Source organism: Carcharodon carcharias, chromosome 12 (genome assembly GCF_017639515.1).
Source record: "Carcharodon carcharias isolate sCarCar2 chromosome 12, sCarCar2.pri, whole genome shotgun sequence".
NCBI lineage: Eukaryota > Metazoa > Chordata > Chondrichthyes > Lamniformes > Lamnidae > Carcharodon > Carcharodon carcharias.
This window is the reverse complement of record NC_054478.1, coordinates 59,918,756-59,933,191: the sequence shown is the minus strand read 5'-3', so window position 1 is coordinate 59,933,191 and position 14,436 is coordinate 59,918,756. Positions and strand designations below refer to the sequence as shown.

At 44.9% G+C, this 14,436-nt stretch overlaps 1 protein-coding gene across 3 annotated transcripts in view; it reads left to right on the top strand.

Moving 5' to 3' along the window:
• Nucleotides 1-14,436, top strand: part of ttc21b (tetratricopeptide repeat domain 21B) — a 93,936-nt gene that overhangs the window by 65,476 nt on the left and 14,024 nt on the right. For all 3 annotated transcript variants that reach the window (XM_041201427.1, XM_041201426.1, XM_041201429.1), the window contains exons 22-25: nucleotides 3,214-3,295; nucleotides 9,834-9,984; nucleotides 13,104-13,265; nucleotides 13,808-14,003. In XM_041201427.1, the coding sequence (XP_041057361.1) occupies nucleotides 3,214-3,295; nucleotides 9,834-9,984; nucleotides 13,104-13,265; nucleotides 13,808-14,003 (591 nt within the window). The remainder of the gene's footprint in view (nucleotides 1-3,213; nucleotides 3,296-9,833; nucleotides 9,985-13,103; nucleotides 13,266-13,807; nucleotides 14,004-14,436) is intronic.

The window sequence follows — 14,436 nt, the reverse complement described above, 5'->3', positions numbered from 1 at the left end:
TTACACTTATAATACAGCATTGTAAAAACTTTGAGATGATACCCTGATGAGAATATTCAATAAGGGCACCAAACAAACCCTTAACCCTTTCAGCTTATCTCTGCATCAAGAAATCATCTAGGGTTTGCTGTCTAGCTTATGCATTTTCTAAATTTCCAGATACCCATTTGTATGTCCTAGAAATTTGTGCACAAAGGTTACTGAAAGAACTTGGATTAAGCAAGAATGCAGGACAGAAAACTGAAGTTTGAGGATTTTAGTCTCAAAAGTATGATCTTAATTTTGCAAAGAAACATTCTGAATTCTTTGACCAATTTTGGCAGCACCTGTGTTAGAGGAATTCAGGCCTTAGAAGTAGCAATTACCTCAAATAGCCCTGTTGGTAACTTTAATGATCTCCAAATCAATGCAGCACCATCAATTAGATATGCCAGTTCGACCATTTATTCTTTAGCTCCTCAGTTCGCTAGATTGGTCCCTGGGATGAGAGGATTGTGCTGTGATGAGAGGCTAAATAAATTGGGCTTATATTCTCAGGAGCTGAGAAGAATGAGAAGCAATCTCATTAAAGCCTACAAAATTCTGAGGAGGCTTGATAGGGTAGACACTGTGAGCTTGTTTCCATTGGTTGACGAGTCTAACACATGGGGGGGACAGTCTCAGGATAAGGGCCCAATCATTTAGGACTGAGTTGAGAAGAAATTACTCCACTCAAAGGGTTGTGAATTTTTGGAATTCTCTACCCCAGGGGATTGTGGATGTTCCATTGTTGGATACATTTAAGGCTGGGATAGACAGATTTTTAACGTGTCAAGGAACTAAGGGAATGGGGAGCGGACAGGAAAATGGAACTGAAGCCTAAGATCAGCCATGATCATATTGAATGGCGGAGCAAGCTCGACAGGGTATATGGTCTACTCCTGCTCCTAGTTCTTGTGTTCCGATGCATCATACAAATCCAAACAGGCAGAACATCTTTGTCTCCCTTAATTAACTGTCTCCAGACCTATGTTCTAGATATTCTGGTAAGGGAAATGTTTGATTTGTATAAACATTCATTGTTTAATTAGCATTAGTCCTTTGCTTTCTAGCAGTGAGTCTGATGCCTGAATCCATTTTCAGGATGCTTTTAAAACAATTCTTGATACTTAACTCCTACAGCATCCTGTGTGTGTGTGCATGTGTGTACTTGACAGTGATTTCAGAGCACTGTTTTTACAGGTTGAGGTTCAGGAAGGAAGCAGTTACAAAACTGTGCCACTTTGTTTCAAGGTAACTTCCATTATAGGTTTGGCAGTGCCAGTGCCGATCAAGGTGAGCATAGCTCTCCTTTGCTTCTAGCATGTAATATTTATCAATTTCATGCCAACAGTTGAATCAAAGAGGCAATTACTATTCTATCCAGAGGAACCAACATCTTCATTTCTTTTCTCAACCAGTAAACGCAGCACGATAGGACTGCCCAATTCAATCAATATGCTGGATATTTGTGTAGCTATCTGCGCTCCTAACCTCAGTGCAGTGGCCTACTTGAATAGAAATGTGTCAGCCTTGGTTCACCATTATTGCTCCCAGTCAGAAGGCATGGATTCAAGCCTCACTCCAGAGACTTGAGCACATAATAAGCTAACACTTCTGTGTGGAATGAAGGGAATGATGCATTTTTGGATGAGATGTTAAACCAAGACCCTGCCTGTCCTTTCGGGTAGAAGACGTTCATGATTCCACTATGCCATTCAAAGAAGAGCAGGGAATGCTTTCCCAATTTCTTGGCCAACATTTATCTTTTGACCAATCTCTAAAATAGATGAACCTGTCATTTATTTTCATTACTGTTTGTGAGAGTTGGCTGTGTGAAAATTTACTGCTGCATTTCCTACAACAGTGACCAACAATGCTTTCACTGTAGAATTATCATCTGTGCCAGAGTTATTTGAAAGCAAAGGAATACTAAAAGATTTTGCCTAAAAGATAAATATGTCCCTTTAAGAAAGCCCAGTTGTCCATGTGGCACTGGAAAAATGAGCGCTATCAACAACACCCTCCTCTGCATTTTCTCAACTATTGTCAGTCATCGTTATTTACATGGACAATGCTGGCAGGCTGTTACCTAGGAAAACAAAAAGAGAGAAGCATGTGTTAAAATGTTGGTCCCCATAGACACCTTCATACATTGCTTACATTGGAATATACCTTTTGGAAATGATTTATGGAGTGCGGAGGATGCTGACAAAGTCCCTTTGACTAAAGGACGTTAACAAGTCAGTTTGGTGGGTTTTTCATGGGTGCTAGCCAACAGGCTATTGAATTCACTTTCACGATTTGCTATGATGGAATATGAACTCATGACCACTAATTCAGTATCATTACCACTGCAATACTGTAATGTATGTGATGTTTTTGTGGTTGTATGTGCATAAGTGCAAGAGAGAAAGGTGGACAGGATACAAGGGTGTGATGGTACTAACTGAGTTGGGGGCTGTTCATCAGCTGCACCTTCTCCAATTCTCTCAATGGTTTTGTATACAATAATGTCCAATCTAAGTTCCTGAGAACTCTTGTAGTTTCTGGGCCCTCTAACTTGGGTTTGTTCTTATTTATTGTGTGCCATCTTGCTACGCATCTAGAGCAGTAATCTTAAATTGGGGAGAATATACAGTAGCAAAAAGATGGGCCCAACCTGCAGTATCTTGTGTGCCAGTAAAAGAAGATGCATCACACTGCTAAGTTGTGTTAGAAAGAATTGTTACATCAGGACTTACCAGAAATGTCCTGAATTAGCTATGCTTAGAGGTCAGTAAAGTGTTGAATTGCTCTCTACCTGTGCTCTTTATGCTATTGCTCCTGATTGACTGTCTGTGGCTGTCATTTTATTAAGTTGTGTTACATTTCTTCTGAACAGTATAAAAATATAGAGAGTCACATGCAAGAAAATCCTTTCGTGTTAGTTGTCAAAACCATCTTAAAGCCATAGTGTCCTTGCAATTCTCCTTGTGGTAATCTGGGTTTACACCAGGTAGAAAGTAGAGGATCCCTGCATTCAAAGAAGAGATAATGCCCTGCAGTGGTTTGTGGCCTTACTATTCTCCTGAAATAAATCTAAGTTTTGTTATTTGGAAAAGAATGCTAGCAAATATATCTTGCAATTGTTTTAAATAAATCTTATCTACTACTATTTATTCTAATTAGAGCTATTGTGATTTGTTCTTATAGATGATGGCTGATCTGATGTTCAGAAAGCAGGATTATGACCAAGCTGTATTTCACTTCCAACAGCTTTTAGAACGCAAACCAGGTAAAATTAGCTGTTCATTGCTTTACACTGATAACATTTTGTAAGTAGGCTACCTTACAATTATGCCACCAAATATTTGAATCAGTAAACTAAAGCTTGTTATTATTTAGCCATTGTGCAAACAGAGATATAAAGAATATCATGTTTTCTGACCAGCTAATATTTGAGTTTTACCAAAAAGATGGTGATAATGAGTGCCTTATTTGAAGAAGTTCTACATTCCATTTCACAACTGAGCAATGTACGTGCTACATGACTATTAATAATTTGGGTCTGCCATTGATATTTAATTGGTAAAGTGGAGTCTGCTGTTCCATTAAATGTTTCCATTACCATCTTCTTGCCTGTATCTAATGCATTAATATCAGGTCTGAGAGTATAACAGCAAGACTTCCTTTTGTTATGGACCAGTGTCTGAGACAAGTGCACTCATTTCATTTCTCATAAGGTAGGCCGAGTTAACACAAGGCAAGGCAACATTTGATTTGTTAGATAAACTGCTTTATTCCACAGTCTGCTACACAAATACTTAGTATGATTGAGAAACCTTTGGGACAACCACTATAATTTCTAAAACAAAAACAGAATTACCTGGAAAAACTCAGCAGGTCTGGCAGCATCGATGGAGAAGAAAAGAGTTGACGTTTTGAGTCCTCATGATCCTTCAGCAGAACTGGGTGAATCCAAGGAGAGGGGTGAAATATAAACTGGTTTAAGGTTTGGTTGGGTGGGGGGAGAGAAGTGGAGGGGGGTGGTGTGGTTGTAGGGACAAGCAAGCAGTGATAGGAGCAGATCATCAAAAGATGTCACAGACAAAAGAACAAAAGAACACAGGTGTTGATGTTGGTGATATTATCTAAACGAATGTGCTAATTAAGAATGGATGGTAGGGCACTCAAGGTACAGCTCTAGTGGGGGTGGGAGGGCATAAAAGATTTAAAAATAATGGAAATAGGTGGGAAAAGAAAAATCTATATAAATTATTGGAAAAAACAAAAGGAATGGGGAACAAACAGAAAGGGGGTGGGGATGGAGGAGGGAGGTCAAGATCTAAAGTTGTTGAATTCAGTATTCAGTCCGGAAGGCTGTAAAGTGACTAGTCGGAAGATGAGGTGCTGTTCCTCCAGTTTGCGTTGGGCTTCACTGGAAAAATGCAGCAAGCCAAGGACAGACATGTGGGCAAGAGAGCAGGGTGGAGTGTTGAAATGGCAAGCAACAGGGAGGTTTGGGTCTATCTTGCGGACAGACCGCAGGTGTTCTGCAAAGCAATCGCCCAGTTTTCGTTTGGTCTCTCCAATGTAGAGGAGACCGCATTGAGAGCAACGAATGCAGTAGACTAAGTTGGGGGAAATGCAAGTGAAATGCTGCTTCACTTGAAAGGAATGTTTGGGCCCTTGGACGGTGAGGAGAGAAGAAGTGAAGGGGCAGGTGTTGCATCTTTTGCGTGGGCATGGGGAGGTGCCATAGGTGGGGGTTGAGGAGTAGGGGGTGATGGAGGAGTGGACCAGGGTGTCCTGGAGGGAACGATCCCTACCGAATGCCGATAGGTGGGGTGAAGGGAAGATGTGTTTGGTGGTGGCATCATGCGGGAGTTGGCGGAAATGACGGAGGATAATCCTTTGAATGCGGAGGCTGGTGGGGTGATAAGTGAGGACAAGGGGGACCCTATCATGTTTCTGGGAGAGAGGAGAAGGCGTGAGGGCGGATTCGCGGGAGATGGGCCGGACACGGTTGAGGGCCCTGTCAAGGACCGTGGGTGGAAAACCTCGGTTAAGGAAGAAGGAGGACATGTCAGAGGAACTGTTTTTGAAGGTAGCATCATCAGAACAGATGCGTCGGAGGCGAAGGAACTGAGAGAATGGGATGGAGTCCGTACAGCAAGCGGGGTGTGAGGAGCTGTAGTCGAGGTAGCTGTGGGAGTCGGTAGGCTTGTAATGGATATTGGTGGACAGTCTATCACCAGAGATTGAGACAGAGAGGTCAAGGAAGGGAAGTGTCAGAGATGGACCACGTGAAAATGATGGAGGGGTGGAGATTAGAAGCAAAATTAATAAATTTTTCCAAGTCCTGATGAGAGCATGAAGCAGCACCTAAGTAATCATCGATGTACCGGAGAAAGAGTTGTGGAAGGGAGCCGGAGTAGGACTGGAACAAGGAATGTTCCACATACCCCATAAAGAGACAGGCATAGCTGGGGCCCATGTGGGTACCCATAGCCACTCCTTTTATTTGGAGGAAGTGAGAGGAGTTAAAGGAGAAATTGTTCAGTGTGAGAACAAGTTCAGCCAGACGGAGGAGAGCAGTGGTGGATGGAGGTTGTTCAGGCCTCTGTTCGAGGAAGAAGCTAAGGGCCCTCAGACCATCATGGTGGGGGATGGAGGTGTAGAGGGATTGGACGTCCATGGTAAAGAGGAAGCGGCTAGGGCCAGGGAACTGGAAATTGTTGATGTGACGTAAGGTGTCGGAGGAATCACGGATGTAGGTGGGAAGGGACTGGAGAAGGGGAGAGAGAAGGGAGTCAAGATAACGAGAAATGAATTCCGTGGAGCAGGAGCAAGCTGACACGATCGGTCTACCGGGACAGTTCTGTTTGTGGATTTTGGGCAGGAGGTAAAAGCAGGCCGTCCGAGGTTGGGCGACTGTCAAGTTGGAAGGTGTGGGAGGAAGATCTCCAGAGGAGATGAGGTCAGTGACAGTCGTGGAAACAATGGCTTGATGTTCAGTGGTGGGGTCATGGTCCAGGGAGAGGTAGGAGGATTGTCTGCGAGTTGGCGCTCAGCCTCCGCGAGGTAGAGGTCAATGCGCCAGACAACAACAGCACCACCCTTGTCAGCGGGTTTGATGACAATGTTGGGGTTGGACCTGAGAGAATGGAGTGCAGTAAGTTCAGAGAGAGACAGATTAGAATGGGTGAGAGGAGCAGAGAAATTGAGATGACTAACGTCACGCCGACAGTTCTGAATGAAAAGATCAAGAGAAGGTAAGAATCCAGAGGGAGGGGTCCAGGTGGAGAGAGAGTATTGGAGGTGGCTAAAAGGATCCGTTGAACGGGGAGAGGACTCCTGCCCAAAGAAGTGAGCCCGGAGACGAAGACGGCGGAAGAAGAGTTCAGCATCATGCCGAGCCCGAAATTCATCCAACGCCTCAACAAGAAACTTTTTCTCTTTCTCTCAAGTGCTAAGGAACGCAAGCTCCAACAACTCATCGGCATCAACACCCATCTTGGACCCTCCACCCCTGCCTGTCCCTCCGTCCCCACCCCATCTTCCAATCCCAGCCCCAGCCGTGTATTCACTATACCCCCTGACCTTCCCCTCTCCGACGCTGAACGTTCAGTGCTCAGCAAAGGATTTCATACCCTTACGCCCTCATCACAATGAATTTGGGCTCGGCACGATGCTGAACTCTTCTTCCGCCGTCTTCGTCTCCGGGCTCACTTCTTTGGGCAGGAGTCCTCTCCCTGTTCAACGGATCATTTTACCCACCTCCAATATTCTCCGTCCACCTGGACCCCTCCCTCTGGATTCTTACCTTCTCTTGGTCTTTTCATTCAGAACTGTCGGCGCGACGTTAGTCATCTCAATTTCTCTGCTCCTCTCACCCATTCTAATCTGTCTCTCTCTGAACTTACTGCACTCCGTTCTCTCAGATCCAACCCCAACATTGTCATCAAACCTGCTGACAAGGGTGGTGCTGTTGTTGTCTGGCGCACTGACCTCTACCTCGCGGAGGCTGAGCGCCAACTTGCAGACACTTCTTCCTACCTCTCCCTGGACCACTGAACATCAAGCCATTGTTTCCAGGACTGTCACTGACATCATCTCCTCTGGAGATCTTCTTTCCACAGCTTCCAACCTGATAGTTGCCCAACCTCGGACGGCCCGCTTCTACCTCCTACCCAAAATCCACAAACAACTGTCCCAGTAGACCGATCGTGTCAGCTTGCTCCTGCCCCACGGAATTCATTTCTCGTTATCTTGACTCCCTTCTCTCTCCCCTTGTCCAGTCCCTTCCCAACTACATCCGTGATTCCTCTGACACCTTACGTCACATCAACAATTTCCAGTTCCCTGGCCCCAACCGCTTCCTCATCACCATGGACGTCCAATCCCTCTACACCTCCATCTCCTCCACCATGATGGTCTGAGGGCCCTTAGCTTCTTCCTCGAACAGAGGCTCGAACAATCCCCATCCACCACTACTCTCCTCCGTCTGGCTGAACTTGTTCTCACACTGAACAATTTCTCCTTTAACTCCTCTCACTTCCTCCAAATAAAAGGTGTGGCTATGGGTACCCACATGGGCCCCAGCTATGCCTGTCTCTTTATGGGGTATGTGGAACATACCTTGTTCCAGTCCTACTCCGGCCCCCTTCCACAACTCTTTCTCCGGTACATCGATGATTACTTAGGTGCTGCTTCATGCTCTCATCAGGACTTGGAAAAATTTATTAATTTTGCTTCCAATCTCCACCCCTCCATCATTTTCACGTGGTCCATCTCTGACACTTCCCGTCCCTTCCTTGACCTCTCTGTCTCAATCTCTGGTGATAGACTGTCCACCAATATCCATTACAAGCCTACCGACTCCCACAGCTACCTCGACTACAGCTCCTCACACCCCGCTTGCTGTACGGACTCCATCCCATTCTCTCAGTTCCTTCGCCTCCGTCGCATCTGTTCTGATGATGCTACCTTCAAAAACAGTTCCTCTGACATGTCCTCCTTCTTCCTTAACCGAGGTTTTCCACCCACGGTGCTTGACAGGGCCCTCAACCGTGTCCGGCCCATCTCCCGCGCATCCGCCCTCACGCCTTCTCCTCCCTCCCAGAAACATGATAGGGTCCCCCTTGTCCTCACTTATCACCCCACCAGCCTCCGCATTCAAAGGATCATCCTCCGTCATTTCCGCCAACTCCAGCATGATGCCACCACCAAACACATCTTCCCTTCACCCCACCTATTGGCATTCGGTAGGGATCGTTCCCTCCAGGACACCCTGGTCCACTCCTCCATCACCCCCTACTCCTCAACCCCCACCTATGGCACCTCCCCATGCCCACGCAAAAGATGCAACACCTGCCCCTTCACTTCTTCTCTCCTCACCGTCCAAGGGCCCAAACATTCCTTTCAAGTGAAGCAGCATTTCACTTGCATTTCCCCCAACTTAGTCTACTGCATTCGTTGCTCTCAATGCGGTCTCCTCTACATTGGAGAGACCAAACGAAAACTGGGCGATCGCTTTGCAGAACACCTGCGGTTTGTCCGCAAGATAGACCCAAACCTCCCTGTCACTTGCCATTTTAACACTCCACCCTGCTCTCTTGCCCACATGTCTGTCCTTGGCTTGCTGCATTGTTCCAGTGAAGCCCAACGCAAACTGGAGGAACAGCACCTCATCTTCTGACTAGGCACTTTACAGCCTTCCGGACTGAATATTGAATTCAACAACTTTAGATCTTGACCTCCCTCCTCCATCCCCACCTCCTTTCTGTTTCTTCCGCCTTCCTTTTGTTTTTTCCAATAATTTATATAGATTTTTCTTTTCCCACCTATTTCCATTATTTTTAAATCTTTTATGCCCCCCCACCCCCACTAGAGCTATACCTTGAATCCCCTACCATCCATTCTTAATTAGCACATTCGTTTAGATAATATCACCAACCTCAACACCTGTGTTCTTTTGTTCTGTTGTCTGTGACATCTTTTGATGATCTGCTCCTATCACTGCTTGCTTGTCCCTACAACCACACCACCCCCCTCCACTTCTCTCCCCCCACCCAACAGCCCCCCCACCCCCCGCCGCCCCTGCCCCCCTCCTTGGATTCACCCAGTTCTGCTGAAGGGTGAGGACTCGAAACGTCAACTTTTTTCTTCTCTGCCGATCCTGCCAGACCTCCTGAGTTTTTCCAGGTAATTCTCTTTTTGTTTTAGATTCCCAGCATCCGCAAATTTTTGTTTTTATCACTATAATTTCTATCCTGTTACAAAAATAAAGAGCATAGATATGCTAGACTATTTTAGGGGGCTCTTAAGGTAAAATCACAAATTTGCCCTGTATAGGACAGAGATTGTTCACTTGCAGCCTCTTGCTACCTGATGGATTGACTTTCAAGTGCCTGTGTCCCGAACTTTGCAAGCTATTCTCCCTAATCAAGTGTGTTTGCCAACAACAGAGTTGTCTGTATTTTCTAGAATAATACAACATTGCAAATAAATTGCACACTGTTTGGCCGTGCAAAAAATCTTAGCAACCTGCTTTTTAAATATCTCTTGTTTGATGGTTACGGGGAGAAGGCGGGAGAATGGGGTTGAGAAACTTATCAGCCATGATTGAATGGTGGAGCAGACTCAGTGGGCCGATGGCCTAATTTCTGCTCCTATGTCTTAAGGTGTTATGATGGGGCTGTCTTTTTTGAGCAATGTTTGCTCAGAATACATTTTAAAATCACTAATGTCCAAGTCTTTTGAATGAGAAAATAGTCAATAAACCTCAAACTGAAATAGTTAGCATTTATACAGTTTTTTCTCTTGTTTAGATAATTTTATGACATTAGCACGTTTGATTGATTTGTTGAGGAGAGCTGGAAAACTGGAAGAAGTTCCCAGATTCCTTGACATGGCTGAAAAACACACTCCAAGACCAGCTTCTGAACCTGGTTTTAATTATTGCAAAGGATTGTACCTCTGGTAAGTTGTCCTATAATTATGACAATTATGAGAAAATAACTAAGTACTAATGGCTCAGTGAACAAATATACCACATGATATAACATTATGTCACCAGGACCAGGAGCATCCCGAGTTTGATCTGGCCTGTGCTAAGTTAATCAGTTACTGTCAAGGAAGCAGTACGACCTTAATTTTCCTGAGTGGAGGGCAAAAAAAATTCAAATACCAGTTCTCATTTTTCATGCATGTAAATGCAGTAATTATTTGGGATTTGGTCATAGTTGCCTTCTTGATGGAATAGTAAAACATAGGAATATAAGTGTAATTGTAGGGCTGCTGTTGTGGAACTATCTTCAGGATCATTTAAACTTTCAGGAGTGAAGGAGGAAGCGGGAGAGGGTTTTCCATTACACTTTGTGTGAAAAATTGCTTCTTGCTTTTCTACCAAATAGCCTAGCTCTATTTTCAAGGTTCTGGCCCCTCCTTCTGGATTTCCCCATCAGAGGAAATAATTTCTCTGGCAGGAGTTTTAGACCCAGAAGGGGGTGAGTGTGGAAGTGGGCGGGTGCGAAAATTAGTGCCGCTGGCTTTTGTGCTTGGTTGATGTCATCGCTCTGACAGCTGCCAATTTTGCTCAGAAGGGAGGAAGGTGGGACCTTAAAGCTGCCACATTTGAATAATAGCCAGTGTCAGCCTGTCAAGGCCAATATGGAATTTTGGTGATGGTGCATGGGTTATGCGATGGACTGGAAGCAATCCAGATGGATAGAGGCGGCAACACAGCAGGGAGCCAATCATGACTGATCTACGCAATTGGCTGAGTCTAAAAAAGGGTGAATGGCTAAGAGGAGCATGTTGGTGCCATCAGGTGAGCAGAGTTAGCGGAACAGATGGTCTGTGTATCCTCAGTCATTTGAGAGGGCTGTGACCATCTGAGATTCTGAGGCCAGAAGTGGGTGGGCTTGTAAGCTTTGCGAATCCTGCTGACTGCAAGAAGGCAATAGCTGAGCATGGGATTAAGCTAGTCTGAGATAGGGTACAATAGCGATGAGGATCATCATCCACAGGAGCAGATGCAGAACCCCGGGCATGAGCAGAGCAGAGGGGAGGAATGAAGCTTAGGGAGGCAACAGAGGCCATATCCTCAACATCAACTGTAGCACTGAAGATGAAGCTACTTGGTCATGTTGGAAAATCAGTGCCACAGGCGACTGCGCCCATCAGAGCAGATGGTCACTGAGATTTGTGCACCCCTTGAGGAAGACCTCAGATCTTGGAATACTGCATGCCATGCCCAGTCAGTAGCTGTCAAAGTTACTGTGTCTTGAGCATCTTCACCTTTGGTTCCTTCCAGCGATCGGCAGTGGACCTTGGTGATGTCTCGCAAGTCTTTGCATTGCATTACATCTCGCAAGACACTGATGCCTTATCTATGAAAGCAGGGCAGTACATACAATTTCAAATAATTGGGGTATTCACCTTCATCGCTGGATTCCCACGGGTGCAGGACATCATCAGTTGCACCCAAGTGGCTAGCAAGGTGCTGAGTGCTCTTGAGTTGAGTGAGCGGCCGATGAGATTAATTAGCAGGAAAGGCTTCCATTCACTCAATGTTCAGCTGGTCTGCGATGACAACAAGAGCATCATGTCTGAGTGCACTAGCCTCACATCTTCATTCTCTGGCATCTCTTCATGACATCACCGAAACTTTGTGGATGGATTGTAGGGGGCAAGGGACATCCTTGAAGAGTTGATTACTCATCCCTTTACATCAACCTGAGACGAAGCCACAGAATCGCTATAACAGAAGCCATTTGCTCAACCATCAAGCAGGTCATTAGGCTTCTGAAGATGCAGTATCGGTGCCTGGACCAGTCAATAGGTGCCTTGAAGTATACTCCTGCAAGGATCTTGTGCATCATGGTGGCCTGCTGCATTCTGCAGAATTTGGCCCTCTAGAGGGGGGTGGATCTTGAAGAGGGCAAGATGCTAGAAGGACACAGCTCATGGAGGAGGAAGAAGAGAATGATGCAGAGCATAATAGTGTCCAGGCTATGCACGGAGGTGACAGGGGCCAGCTCAGGAATCAAAACTCTGATCTGGATGGTGCCAATGTCAGGGAACATCTGATTTAGCCACCTTTCACTTGCGCGCTTCTCATCCAGCAGGACTGCATGCTCTGGAACTCAGTTTGATCTGCTTATGAGAGAACTTTCATTGAAGACACAACTCTGATTAGATCAACTCATACCGTCAATTTATGCTTATCATCTGTTCAGTGGTCTTGTCATCCCCATTCAAAGACCATTGCTTCCCTTCACCACTTCTTCCCCCTTTTCAAGTTTTTCCATTCAAGAATAGAAGTTCACATGTCTGATGTAATGTGTCAACATTTACAGTGTTAGTAAAAATATCAAAACGCTCATTAACAAATAAGCCTGAGTAAACCACTGATTACTCCGACCGGCATGATAGCCTCCGCACTCTGCTACTTCAACGTGGTGCTTCCCTTGTGGTTATAGATGAGGTGGAAACAGCCTGCTTGCGTGTGTCTGCTCTCAACTGGGATGCCTTTAGTGGCTATCCTTGTCATTGAGCTGCCAGAAGGCTACTGCACTGGCTTCAGTGCAGGGATAGCCTCAGTCACTGGGTCCTGGTGCACAGATGTTCCCTCAGTCAGAGAGGCCAATGATAATAATGGCATGCCATGAGGCATGGCACCCTCATCCTCTTCGGTAATTGCCTTAGCCTTTGGATGGGGCTCTGTACTGGTGGAGGGGACCATGAGCTGGGCTGCAACTGGCATTCATTCTGCGCATCTCTGTGCCATTAGCACCATTGACCATATAGAGTGTAGCATGCATTCTGTACATGTCAGTATGCTATTCCTGCATCTACTTCAACTGCTGCCACATATCTCTCCATGAGATTGGCCACTCTATCAATGCAGGAGCTCATGTGTTCAAAGCCCTCAGCCAAAGTGGTGCACATGAGCTGAATGGCCTCCCCCATTCTCAACCCATGACCTCCACTTTGCCTCAGGGAACTCTGACATGTGGGCAGAATAGTCACACTCAGTTTTGAAAAGAAATATTTTGGCATGAAGAAGGGCTAATTGTGTGAATTCTTTCTTCTAGGTACACCGGGGAACCAAATGACGCCCTCCGGCACTTCAATAAGGCTCGCAAGGACAGTGACTGGGGCCAAAATGCAATTTATAACATGATAGAGATCTGCATGAATCCAGATAATGATACTATAGGAGGTGAAGTCTTTGAGAACCTGGATGGAGATGTGCGGTGAGAGCATATTGCTATTAAATATTTGTCTTGCCTGTTTAGGTGATAGGGATAAAACTAAATTTTAATTACTTCTAAATTGCATATTCAATTTTATTTTACTATCACTTTTAAATCTTTATAATCTGTCAATTTTTGTACCAAACTTTCTGCTTTATCGTGGTTATCCCTGTTCTAAGACTAAAACCTTTAGCAGAATGAAATTAACTTTCCGAGTTTGGGTTAGCTTTGTGGGGAAAAATACTGTAATTTTACTCAGTTTTCCCTTGCACTGTCTAATTTTTTTTGCGGTATAGGATTTAGTGTGCCAACTCACTAGTAACTTGTCTGTCAACAGTTTATTGGCTGACCAGTGTAATTTATCAGGATTCACTGTGTTTGGGTACTTTGCACAACTGTTGCAATTGCATGTAAAGCTATCTTATATTTGTATCTGAATATAGTATGATTTCACAATGGGAATGATTAGTAATTGGTCAGCACTGATCAAAACCAAATGAGAAACTTTGGGTGTATGTTTTACATGTTTCTGTTGCCAATAGAAACTCAACTGAAAAGCAAGAGTCAGAGCAGTTGGCTGTGATGACAGCAGAGAAACTCCTGAAAGAACTGAAACCTCAGACTATTCAAGGCCATGTTCAGTTGCGCATAATGGAAAGCTGCTGCCTCATGGCAACAAAGCATAAAGCAAATGTGGAACGAGCTCTCAATGTCTTCACTGAAATAGCAACAGCTGAGGTCAGACTTGTATAAATCACAAGATAATTATGGATGGGAAAGAGTTTTCAGGTCACCTGCTTTGTGTCTGAAATGATTTCAGGGTTTTAGCCTCTGTTACCAGTACTGGAAGTCCACTCTTCACACTGATCACATTTTGTGTGAAGAACTTCATATCACCCCTAAACTTAACTTACATGGTTCTGATGAAAGATCATCAACCTGCAACATTGCAGGGGATGTTAATGAGGAAAATGAGTACATTTGGATCAAGTGGGGTCTAAAAGTCAGGAAAATTTGCTTCCCAACCCAAATCCACCTTTAACTGAAACAGGAAGATGGGCAGGCAACCAAATTGATTCCAGAAGCCCGCTTTCATTTTAAAATATAATAACGAAACTTGCAACTTCATTGTCATTCAGCATTTGACCTTTTACTGCTGGTAGCTGGGCCT